Source organism: Herpailurus yagouaroundi, unplaced genomic scaffold, assembly GCF_014898765.1.
Source record: "Herpailurus yagouaroundi ecotype Mexico unplaced genomic scaffold, PumYag 180, whole genome shotgun sequence".
Lineage (NCBI taxonomy): Eukaryota > Metazoa > Chordata > Mammalia > Carnivora > Felidae > Herpailurus > Herpailurus yagouaroundi.
Genome location: NW_024412411.1, coordinates 17,938,596 through 17,951,543, shown reverse-complemented (window position 1 = coordinate 17,951,543; position 12,948 = coordinate 17,938,596). Strand labels below are relative to the sequence as shown.

Sequence of the window (12,948 nt, the reverse complement as noted above, 5' to 3'; positions counted from 1 at the left end):
CTAGAAGAATACACAGAGCAAACTAAGTAGGTTACACTATGTAAAAATATAAAAATTCCATCAAAACAGAAAATAGAATTGAACAGAAATTTTATCTATCTATAAATATATAAAGAGCATCAATACATATATATGGTATAAACATATATCATACGTATGTATTGATCAATATATAAAGATTCCCTGGGGCACCTGGGTGGCTCAGTAGGTTGAGCGTCCAACTTCGGCTCAGGTCATAATCTCACAGCTCGTGAGTTTGAGCCCCACATCAGGCTCTGTGCTGACAGCTGAGAGCCTGGACCTGCTCACACTCTGTCTCTCTCTCTCTTTCAAAAACAAATAAACATTAAAAATAAGAAGAGCCCTGGAGTGCCTGGGTGGCTCAGTCAGTTAGGCTTCCGACTTTAGCCCAGGTCATGATCTCATGGTTTGTGCGCTTGAACCCCACATTGAGCCCTGTGCTGACAGCTCTGAGCCTGGAGCCTGCTCCCGATTCTGTGTCTCCCTTTCTCTCTGCCCTCCTCTGCTTGCGTTCTCTCTCTTTCTCAAAAATAAATAAACGTTAAAAAAAATAAAAGAGCCCCTTCAATTTAATAAGAATCTCAACAAGGGATAAATTATGTGAACATAGAATATAGTAATAGTATTCAGATAAATGTTTATTAGGTAAAATACAGTATTATAGTTATTCTATCAGTTAACAGTTTTTTTATTGATAATATTTGTTGCTGTTAAGGATGCAAAATACTGACATTGGGAATGCATATGTAAAAAGAAAACCAGAAGTTTGTCCAATGAAACAACCTAACAAAGGAAGCAGATTCGTGTATTTGCTTGTTGCTCTTCCCTAATCCATTTTATAGGCTTGTTCTTTGGCCAGGAGCTCCTGTATTTAAGAAAAGAGAAGACCCTCACTGTGTAGTTGGTTTTTATAAGCTTGAAAAGACCACATATTGCATGCCATTAATTTTGTTAGCCCAGGGTTTTAGGTTAGAACTTCATAAAAACATAAAAGAAAACCTCCAGTTTCTTTGGATCTTGGATAAAATTGCCTGTTCCTTATAGAATATGTACCCAGTGGGTATTCAGAGTTTGTGCAGAAAGCAGGAACTGAATTAGTATCAAGCTGAGTCTTGATCACTTTGAGGTGTTTCTTTTGTTGAATGCCAACATTGTTACAAAAGTGCATTTGCTGTGACAAATGAAAATATAACATTTTCCTTAAGAAGTGGATTGTGGAAAGCTTAGTAGCAATAATGTGTTTATCCAAAAATGCCTCTCTTACTTGCTTTCCCCTGAACCTCTGTTCTTTTATTTTCCCCTTGTCAATTTTTATTGTAGTTTAGCCTCTGTGGCAACGGAAGGGAATTTATGTTTTTTAAGAAGGCTAGTTATAGACATTGATTCACTGATGTATTAAGAGGCCAAGAAGTCTGTTTGCAGTTCTTTCAAAAGCTGCTTTTGAATTTTTTTTTTAACAAGTATGTTTAACAAGTAGGACCCAGAATAATGAGTTTTAAAGAAACATACTTTTATCACTATGTTTCCTCTGGAAATAAAAGGATCCACTAAATAAATTACCTTCATATAATAGTGCACTGACTACCATCAGACCTTATGATGTTAAAAGTACCACTTGTCTACGTATATACAGACTGTATATGGCACTGCTGCCTTTTTCCTTCATTTTGTAACTCTTAAGAAGAAAGCAAGAAAGGGAGGAGGAGAGAAAAGGGAATACACCAGCATTTTCTCTCCCAAGAATGAGGGAAAGGAACAGTAAGGCAGCGGAAGGAACACTGGACTGAATTTTGAGAAGTTTGCTTTGTTCTTTAATCTCTTTGCCTCTCGCTAGCCATGTGACCTTGGGTTGGTCAGTCCGCCGCCTGTCTGGTTTTTAGCTTCGTCGTCTACAACAAGCTGCATTGAGGGAGCTGTCTCATTTCTCAGCTCATTGCTTGTATAAAGCTGTATAATTCTTTTCGGAGAAATAAGCTCTAGAATGTGGGTAATTTAATTCTACATAAAGTAGGAATAATAAAAAAGATTAATGTTGGTATAGTTGAGAAAAGCTCAAGGGACTCTTGTGGAAGGATATATGTCAAGTACAGGATTTTTATGCTTCTCTTTTTTCTGCCATTTATTAAGGTTCTTGTTCACTTATTTGCTCTAGTTGTATATGCATTGTGCTATATGTCTTCATCTTCTGACTTACAAATGTGAGCTTGTTTTTTTGTTTTAATTTTTTTTCCTTGTACAAGACAAGCATGATTTTTTTTTTAATGTTTAAAAGAAGGTGGGGAGGGGGAGAGAGAGAAAGAGAAAGAGAACTTGAAGCAGGTTCCTCTCTGCCAGCACAGAGCCCAGTGTGGGCCTCGAACTCACGAACTGTGAGATCATGACCTGAGCCAAAAGCAAGAGTCAGACGCTTAACTGACTGAGCCATCAAGACACCCCAAGATTTTGCTTTTTTATATTCCTTTGACATTGGCCTTCATATTTGTGGAGAAGGTAGTTAAAATAACCAGAGGGTTTAGCTGATTGCTTTTTTCTTCTAGAATTGCAGTCCATTTCCATTTTAATTCTACCAACAGATTTTTCTGTATCTCTAATATCAAAATACTTTTGCTCTGCAACTAGATTTCCTGATTTACCTAAAATAGTATTAATTTGAATGCCTTTGATGTTGCTTTGAAAGCAGTATTTTAAATAGCAACTATTTTTATTCAATACTGTTACCATGGTAATAAAGAACATTCACTTGATTTAAACTTTTCAGAAAAGGAAAACTTAGACTCTATATGTTTCTAGTTGGTTTGAATGCACCACTCTAAGTATGCCCTTTTGTTCCTATTTTTTGAAGTAATTTGTTTTTTCTAAGATTACTGTGCATATTTCTTTTTTTTGAGAAAAATAAAACATCAAATTTTTACAAACCATTAATTTCTTTAAATCCCTCGGAGAACAGCTCTTCTTTCCCTTTTTAAGCAATTTTGTAATTACATTTTAAATCCTTTTTCAAGTAGCTCTAATGGAATTGCAATTCTTTTGTTGTCCTGGCATTTCCCTGTGATAAACAGAGCTGCCCTTGAGAATAAGAATCTTTTGTATTCATAATGTTTGACCGATAATAGGTACTTAATAAAAGTTTGTTGAGTGGGTGAATAAATGAATAACATATGATTTAATTGATAAAAGTTCCTCCTGCTCAAAATATTAGTTTCACTCCCAATTTTAAGTTTTCTTCCATTACAAATTATTGATATATAGTAGACCACAAAAATATCAGCAGAATTATTTACTTCATCTAGCACCATGGGTCAGAAGAACTTCTTCTTTGGTCTTTGTTTCACTTTTTAAATAAAACCTTCCTGGTTCTTTTGCTTCATATTACCAGCAGATCCAGGCAATGTTGGTTGATCTGTTTTTATGGACCCTTGGAGCATACATTTAGCACTTATTTATTTGCAGGATACATATCTTTTGATGACATATGTGCTCATTACTAGACCTTAAGCTGATTGAGGACCTAACTTGGTGCCTGATCAATAAATATTTGCTGAAAAAGTAGTTTTTAAATATTCATATTTTGTTTATATATTTAAACAGTACTTCCTAAATATTATGGAAAAATAAATTTGTACCTTCTCTTTTAAGCAGCCGGTGTGTGTGTGTGTGTGTATGTGTGTGTGCATGCACGTTGTGTTTCTTCATTGGTTTTATGACTTCCTTAGAAGATAGAGGAGTGGACAGTGTTAAAACAACTAAAATGTAGGAAATGTGAATGACAAGTACTCTTGAAGACATGTTCGTGTGTATGTACAATCATGGTATACACATCTATCTTTTAAAAAATACCACTCTTAGATATATACATACTTAGGTATGTATGGAGAATACAAACAGGGTATAGGTAAAATAAAAGTTAATGCCTTTTTTTCTTTCATCTCATATCCTTAAATATATTCATTCTTGGTGTATATGTTTACAGACTTCTTACATATATTGTAGATGAAGTTATCCAGCACCTTGGGGAAATTGCACTGCTGGAGAAGATTTATTTATGTATGATGGCTTATCAACTCCTTAAGTCCCGTAAAGGATATTTTTCACTGTGGCTTTGGGAAATTCATTGGTGATAGGCACTCTATCTAGAACCCTGAAAAACTCCCATGGTGACTCTTTGTTAGGCTAAGAGTGATAAGTGAGAGAGGCCATTATTGAAGTGGGGAGATGATGTGGTCCCTGAGAGGCGGGGGCTAAAAGACCACACTTAACTTATAAACTCAAGATGGCTGAAACAATGTTCTGATTCGATTGATTTGTAAGATATTTGGTATTGACTAACTGACCATGGCATCCTTAGAACTCAAATAGATGGGCAACCTATGGCAAAAAAAAGGCATAACCTGAATCATCTCTCTACAAAGTACAGTCCTTCCGCTTTCCAGACTTGAGCCAGTTCATAGATTTTGAACCCCTTTAATAAAGGGATAGTCAGGTCCCTTTGAGAAAAGACCTTTTAATTGTCAAAATTAAACTGTACAATGATCTTATGATTTGGCAGGGTGAGTGCCTGGGTGAAAGGGGAGCATTCAACCTTTGGGGAACTAAACATTGACTCTACGGTGACACTATATCCTGAGGAACCAAAACATTACTGTAGCAGACCACTAAGAGGGCTGTTGGGAACTTAATGGAATTTTGACTTCAGTGTGTATCGCCATAGGCCCAGTGGTCCCTGACTCCACCCCAATTTCAGAATGCATGATTGCTATAAACATACTGATCCACTGTCAGACACCCTTGCTATATAATCTCCTTCCCTCCCTCTTTTATATTATATTTTTCTTACTCATGATGTTTTGTGCTTTTAGGTGGAAAGGAACATTTCCCATGTTTTATCGTGTGTCTGTCTTAAGTTTACTTCATCATTCATGCCATTGTTTTCTTCTTGAAGTCCAATAGTTAGACCCCATTCTTTTGTGTTTGTATAAATATTGTTAAATATATGTGTTTAAAGGCCTCACTAACCATAACATGGTCTTTGCCAGCTTATTTTCTTACCTGCAATTCCCTTTCTAAAGAGAAGAATGTCCTTTGGAACTATTATTGCATTTTTATGATACAGTCAAAGGGGGTGGGTAGAAAATAGAGAAGTGAGAAAGAGGAATTTTCATTGAAATGACTTGTTTTCATTAAAAAAAGAGAAAGAACAGAAAATTGAATATGAGAGAGGAAAAATAGGAAAGAAAAAGGGAATTGAAATAAATACCTATTTTTCCCTATGAGCATATGAGCTAGAGACCCCTGGGATATAAAAGCTGCCTTGTAATAGAGAATGTTAAGTTACACAACCCATGGAAGGAGTGTAAAGGAAGGTGTAAGAGGTTTGTGGACACTTAGAAGATATTCTTTCCTCACTCCTCCCCATCTTACCATGTATGAATGATTTGTTTTTGAGCAATATCTTTTGATGAATTGTCAATCTATATTCACCATTATGCACAGAGACCAGGCCACCTGAATAGATCCCAGTTTCTGTAAAGCTATTTTTTCCCCATAACATTGATCACCTACTAGACCTTCTACATATTTATGTGTTAAATTATCATCCTTGTGCATAGTTTTCATAAAATAATGAGTAACTTGTAAAGTAGGTGCTGATTCACTGTCAACAGATTTGATTGTTTTCATGTGTTCAATGAAATCGTCATGGCCTCCTGGGTGGGTGGCAGATATTGACAAACATTTTGCTCAAGTTACACGTTCAACTCTTCTGAAAAAGTACAGTAAATTTAGTGATTACTTTTTTATTAATCATTATGTTTTTTAGCTTAGTACTGTTGAAATGATTTCCTATACTTCATAATAAAGGACAAAATAAGAGCTTTCAGGCTGTTCAGTACAATTTAGGGTGGAGTATTTAACTCTAGTTCCTGTATAATTTTCATATCAGCCTAAATTATAGCTTTCTGCATTTCCCACCGACACCATCACCTGAAACCTTGACGGCTGTGTGTATCTCACGGACTACAGCACAGGGTCTGGTGCAACAGGCTAGTATACCACATGGCCTGCAGGGTACTTACTTCTTCCACTATCATCCCAACTAAATGGTGTTATTTGTCCCAAGGAATGTGTGTCTGAGAGCACTTCATTTTAACATTGGGCATCTGTACTTGTAATGAAGGTGTTAATTAGGTTACTTCTAGAAAGGGCTGGAAAGAAATTGATTTGTTCTGAACTAACTACGTGCACATGCATCTTACCCAGTGGTAGCCGAAAACATAGCAGAAGCTCTACGCACAAAGTGGAGGTCTAACAAGGCCATCTGCTGCAGGTTGGGTTCACCAGAAACTGAGTCTGAGAAGTAATCTATGAATGTAAAATGTTTATTAGGGATCAGCACCCCTGAAGGGAAAAGGAAGGATGTGGGATTGGGTTGAGGAAGAACTTGAACCACCATGCAGACTCTACAAAACCTTAGCCTAACTGGTGGGAAGCCCCGGAGCAAATACCAGATGACAGATACTTCACTGAAGCAGAATGTGGAGGAGGGGGTTGCTTCTCTGTATCAACCACAGCATCCCTAGCATATTTTATTAGTAACATTTAATTTAAAAATAAGATTCTGAGATGAATACTAAATTGAGCAGAATGCTAGCAAGTATAACCAGAACCGACCTAGGTAAATCAAGACAGCTCCCTGTAAGATTCCCTTCATGTCTCCCTGTAAGATTCCCTTCATGTCTCCCTGTAAGATTCCCTTCCGGAAGCATATGTTCTTTAAGGGACCTGAAGTTGAAAAGTGGTTTGAAAATCACTGAACTCATCTCACTCATTTGTGTATTGAGAGAAGGGATTAAGAATAGAGGCAGAGGGGTGCCTGGGTGGCTCAGCCGGTTAAGCGTCGGACTTCGGCTCAGGTCATGATCTCACGGTCCGTGAGTTCAAGCCCCGAGTCAGGCTCTGTGCTGATGGCTCAGAGCCTGGAGCCTGTTTTGGAATCTGTGTCTCCCTCTCTCTCTGACCCTCCCCTGTTCATACTCTGTCTCTCTCTGTCTCAAAAATAAATAAACATTAAAAAAAAAAAAAAGAATAGAGGCAGAAATAGATAGAGGACTCAGACTTTCTGACAACCAGTCTGGTATCTTTTCTAATATAACTTGTTGCTTCTAAGTACTGCAAACTATAAAGGAAGATTTGTTCTTTGGTCTACCCTGTATAATGCATATTCATTGATAATACTGCCTGTATTATGAGATAATCTTCAGTTTTCCTTGTAAAATAATAGTGATATTATGGTGTAATCATTTATGGATTTTGCTTGAATACTAAAGAGCATGGGGATGATGTCTGTTTCCTTGCAACATTTATCTTATGGTTTCTGATACTACATTACATTATCTAGTTATTTTTATTTTTATTTTTTTAATATGAAATTTATTGTCAAATTGGTTTCCATACAACACCCAGTGCTCATCCCAAAAGGTTATACTAGTTATTTTTAAAACTAAGATTAAGTCTTTAACAAGTCTCTTTAATATCCCTTAAGGATTTTATTTTAATTTTTATTGAAGAAAAAAAATTAAAACTGGCAAATGAAGTGTAATATGAGCATTAAAAGAAAGAGGAGAGGGGCATCTGGGTAGTTTAGTAGGTTAAGCATCTGACTCTTGATTTTGGCCCAGGTCATGATCTCAAGGTTTGTGAGATCAGGCCAGGAGTTGGCTCCATGCTAAATGTGGAGCCTGCTTAATAATCTTTCTTTCTCTCTCTCTCTCAAAAGAAAAAGAAGAGGGAGAAAATTTATATCTATTAATAAAAATATCAGTAAATTTTTACCAGGTTTTTTAGAGCAACATTATCACTCTTTAGAGATGTTTTATTTGAGTTTCTTTCCTTGCCCATGATAACATAATACTTGAAGTAGTTAAAATACTCATTTCCATAGTGGAGACTATGGAGAAACAAAGGTAAGGACAATGGATTACCTGGAAAGAAACCATGATTTGGAAATGGTAAAACTTTGACAGTGTTCCTCCAGCAAACAACAGCTATTTCTTAGGTTCTTATTGAAGATACCAATTAGGTGGCTATGATAACATCTTTAGATGCAAAGGACTTTTGTGTTACAGAAGGATCGCATCATGTTTTCGTTTTCTTTTGTGCCTTTAATTTCTTTCTTTCTTTTTCTTTTTCTTTTCTTTTCTTTTTCTTATTGTGACAGGGAGATTTTATTTTCTTATCTCAGGAGTTTGCATTTTGGTCTTTTGTTGTTATGGGAATTCTTTTTTTTTTTCAATTTTTTTTTAATGTATTTATTTTTATTTTTGAGACAGAGAGAGACAGAGCATGAGCAGGGGAGGGGCAGAGGGAGAGGGAGACACAGAATCCGAAGCAGGCTCCAGGCTCTGAGCTGTCAGCACAGAGCCTGATGTGGGGCTCCAACCCACGGACTGTGAGATCATGACCTGAGCTGAAGTTGGATGCTCAACCAACTGAACCACCCAGGCGCCCCTGTTGTTATGGGAATTCTTATTGTATTTGTTACATCTTATGTTTGGGGAGGATTACAAAGTGGCTGTTGTTCACAAAAGGGAAAATAAAGAATTGAGTCACAATAAATGTACAAAAGTTTGAGTTAGGATTGGAAAGATTATTTTATTTTTCTCATCTTTGATTTTAAATAATTAAGTGTATTGTCTCACAATTGATTGTCCAGAGAGCCCAAATCAGTGTAATCATGTGTAGTATGCCCTCCAGATCTGATAGCCTCAGGATCATTCTGTTGATTGGGAGAAGGGAGGAGTGGGTGAAAGTCTACAAAAGCTTATGTTAATTAAAGTATATCCCCGACTGGTAGAAAATCATGTTCAGACATCATTTCATCATTAGTCAACTCATCAAAGTACCATTTTTCAGAAAATCCTCTCATTCTTTTCATTGGCTTTAATGAAATTATTCTAAGAGCTTCATAGAAGGACTGAGATCCAGTGTTTGCATAACTGTCATTTTCTTAAGAAATAGACTTTGGGCCTCCTGAGAAAGCAGCTCATCTGGTGTGACATTTGCTGCAAGAGAATGAAGTATTATTTTAAAAATTTTGCTTCTTAACAAAGGAAATATCCGTCTGTTTTGGTCTTTTTCCCAGCGTCTGATAAACAATGGGTTGCTAATTAATTAGTTGATAGGCAGAAATCTAGGAGAGTAAAGAAGGACTAATGTAAGAATTCTAAATAATTTTTCACGTACTTGGATTTTTCTAAGGATAATTTCTTTTTAATGTTTATTCATTTTTGAGAGACAGAGAGAGACAGAGCATGAGCGGGGAAGGGGCAGAGAGAGGGAGACACAGAATCTGAAACAGGCTCCAGGCTCTGAGCTGTCAGCACAGTCCCCAATGCGGGGCTCAAACTCCCCAACTATGAGATCCTGACCTGAACCGAAGTCTGACACTCAACCGACTGAGCCGCCCAGGTGCCCCTCTAAGGATAATTTTTATTGTGTACTTTTATTCTCATAAAGAAAAAGTGAACAATCATACATTTATGGGATAAAGTTAGTCATATTTTGAAATTTATGAATATAATGATAAAAATAAACATTTTAAAAGGATGTAGTTTTAGGCTGCTATTTTCTATTTGTGTATATGTGAACTTTTTTTGACATTCATGATAGCTACTTGAAGGATCTTCATGTTTGCTTGGTATTGTTTGCATTTATGATATTCAGATTAAAGGATGCTTCAAATATAGGAATATTCATTATAGATTTCATAGTTCAGGTGGCTTTGTAAATAATCTCTTACGTGCTACTTTTGCTGTGTGTGTGTGTGTGTGTGTGTGTGTGTGTGTGTGTGTGTTTTAAATCCTATCAATATGTTATCTCTAGAGATTGTCTTCAGATTTACAATCAAATTGTGTGTGTGTGTGTGTGTGTGTGTGTGTGTGAGAGAGAAAACCTCCAGCTATTTTATGTTATGGTTGTTTACATTAGGAATTCTGATTTTTCTTTGCATTTAAATCAGTTTGAGAATCATTCAGTAAAACTTTTATTTATATTTTTAGCACCCAAGGATATATCATATTCAATGTAGCTGTTTGATTGAACAGTTCTTTACTTGAGGTATAAAGTTCATGTTTGCTGTTGGGTTTTGGCTTTATTTTTCAAGATCTGTTTTGGGAAAGGGATAAATGGAGGGGGGAAAGGGAAAAGGAGAAACACTACAAATCATTCATTTAATGAAATGCTACAGTAAATTGGAAAGTGCACTGAAAGACAATGGTCATATCAGAAGAATTTACTAGTCATTTCATTGAAATAAACATTAATTCTGTTCATTAAAAATTGCAGTAGATAAGTCAATAATATAATTTGATTTTTGAAAATATGAACTCAAAGAGGAAGTGTACTTGAAGAAGAAAAATAAATTGTGCTTTTTTGTTTCTGTGGACTCTTTTCTCAGTCCCTCCCCAGGTCCACTGTACGAATGTCAGAGTGGTGAACACAAGCAGGAAAATAGAGGCGAATTAAATACCTGGTTCAATGTGTTTCAATAAATATGAAGAAAAATCCACATCCTGCTTCTCAGCCTACTTTGTAAACACTGTGTTCACAAATGTTTAACATCTGGCTCTTCAGTAACTGGGAAGTGGGGATTGTCATCAACTGCAGATTTTCAGTATTTTGTGGAAATTGCACACCTTCAGTTAGAGATGGATTTACTGCAGATTGGAGTTTCAGCTTTGCACTCTGTCTCAGCCTGATGGTGTGACCCTCTCAAGGCTGGAGGTCTGGTACCCTTGCTTTTCATGATTGATAGATGACCAGTTTTGCTTTTCTAAAAGGCATTATGATTAACTGGGGAAGTTTTCTTTATGCAATAAAAGTGGAAATATCATTTCAACTAATATTTACCTAACATTTTAATCTGTACCAGATAATGTTCTGTATCCTGGTGGCACTATACTTCTAGAGGGAGAAGGAGAGGTGTGTAGACAATTACACATAACATTAGAAATGTAGGATGAAACATTCTGTAAGTGTAAGCACAGAGTATACTCAGAGTACACACAGTAGGGCCATCTGTTCCAGATTTTGTAGGAGGAGAGAAAAAAAAGAGGAGGCATCAAGGAAGCCTTCCCATAGGAAAGACTAGAGGTAATGAGTATCTAGTTCTGGAAGTACGGGATTAGTATCAGAGTGATAGACTACTTTATGCAAGGCAGATAACTGTGCAGTACAACTATTTCTAAAGTAGAACTGAAGATCCTTCCTTACATTCCTCGTTTCTCTCTTTTTTTTTTTTTGCTCCCATTTTCTTACTCTCTCTCCTCTCTCTTACCTTCTTCTCTCCCTCTTTTCTCCCTCCTTTTCCCTTCCCTCCTTCCTTCATTATGAACTTCATAAGCACAGAATTTTATTAATCAAATTTTTGGTTCATGGGCCAGTGTCATCATTGGATTATCCCTGGTCTGCATTCATTTATGTATTCATTTATGATGCAGTAATTCATAGATATTAAATATTAACAATTATGACCTACCTTTTGCTTTTCTGTTTCATCTTCTTACCCCTTCTAAAAGATAACCATTATCCTGGGTTATGTATATTATTCTTTTCTTTATTGGGCTGCTTTTTTTTTCATATATAACATATGTAAACAATACATTGGTTGTTTTTTTAACTCAATATATGATATTCTTCTGTATGTAATCTACTAGTATTTTTTCCACTCACTATTTTACTATGCTTTTATTTGTAACTGAATTCATTCTGTTTCACTTCAATTAATATTCCATTGTGTGTCTATGCTACAAATTGTCAATTCTTCTGTTGATGGGCAATTGAGTGGTTTGTCTTTATGTTGTAATGAATAATACTGCTATGAATGTTCTTTTACTTGCTGCCTAAGACATTATGTGAACGTTTCTGCAAGTATATACATCAGAATGGCAATATAGGCATTTAGGTTGTGCAGAGGTTAAATTTAAAAGATAATCCCAAATTGTTTTCCAAAGCTATTGTACCAGTTTGCATTCCCACCAGAAATATATGAGCTTATGTTGATCCACATCCTCTCTAACACTTCATCTTGTGAGATTAATTTCTGTCAATCTAATGCCACATGATGTGAATGCTTTCTATCCATATGTAGTTTTGATTGCCACTTCCCAGGTTACTAATGAGATTGTGTATTTTCTAGGTATATTTATTGGTCATAAATATCTCTTCTAATCTTTCAATTATAAGATTTTGCTAGTCTACACTGATGAGTACTTTTTATATTTGTATTTGCAGTTGTTGCAATATCTTAATCATAAAAAGAGAGTCATTAAAGTAAAATAGACATATTTTAGTACTACATAAAATGGTGGGTACATTTCTAATAAAAGATGTGCAGTCAAAATAATTGACAAATTAAAAGAATAGGTAATAATTTCATTTTGGCATTATTTTCTTGAATGATTTTTTTCACAACTTGATGTTTATTTTTCTTTTGACAGAACGATTTCGAGACTTACTACTTCCTCCATCTAGTCAAGACTCTGAGATTCTACCCTTCATTCAATCTAGAAATTATCCCAAGTAAGCACTAGGAGTTCAGTGGATCTTGGGAAGGAAAGGGGTGTGGTGACGGGAGAGATTTGGGAGGTAAAAAACAATGTTTTCTTTCTAAGGATTTCTGAAAAAGCTAGAATACCCTAACCTAATTAATTAGGGCATCTCCTGTACTGTAATGTCTTAACCCACAGCTGGGTCAGAAAAAAAAGGCTTGCTTGTGGTACAGCCCAGCTGTGACTGGGAGCATGTGCAGAGTGCAGACTGTAAGTTACCTGGTCTTATAGGTGCCTGACCGTGCTTCTTTTTGCTTGAATCCGTATCAGTAGCAACAGATATTTTATGGGTGTTCCCTCAATCTGGTTTCCTGTTTTCTAACCT

At 36.0% G+C, this 12,948-nt stretch overlaps 1 protein-coding gene across 5 annotated transcripts in view; it reads left to right on the top strand.

Annotated features, from left to right (window-relative positions):
- NOX4 (NADPH oxidase 4) overlaps positions 1-12,948 on the top strand; it is a 170,991-nt gene that overhangs the window by 105,093 nt on the left and 52,950 nt on the right. For all 5 annotated transcript variants that reach the window (XM_040489588.1, XM_040489587.1, XM_040489586.1 and 2 more), the window contains one exon: positions 12,513-12,594. In XM_040489588.1, coding sequence (XP_040345522.1) covers positions 12,513-12,594 — 82 coding nt within the window. The remainder of the gene's footprint in view (positions 1-12,512; positions 12,595-12,948) is intronic.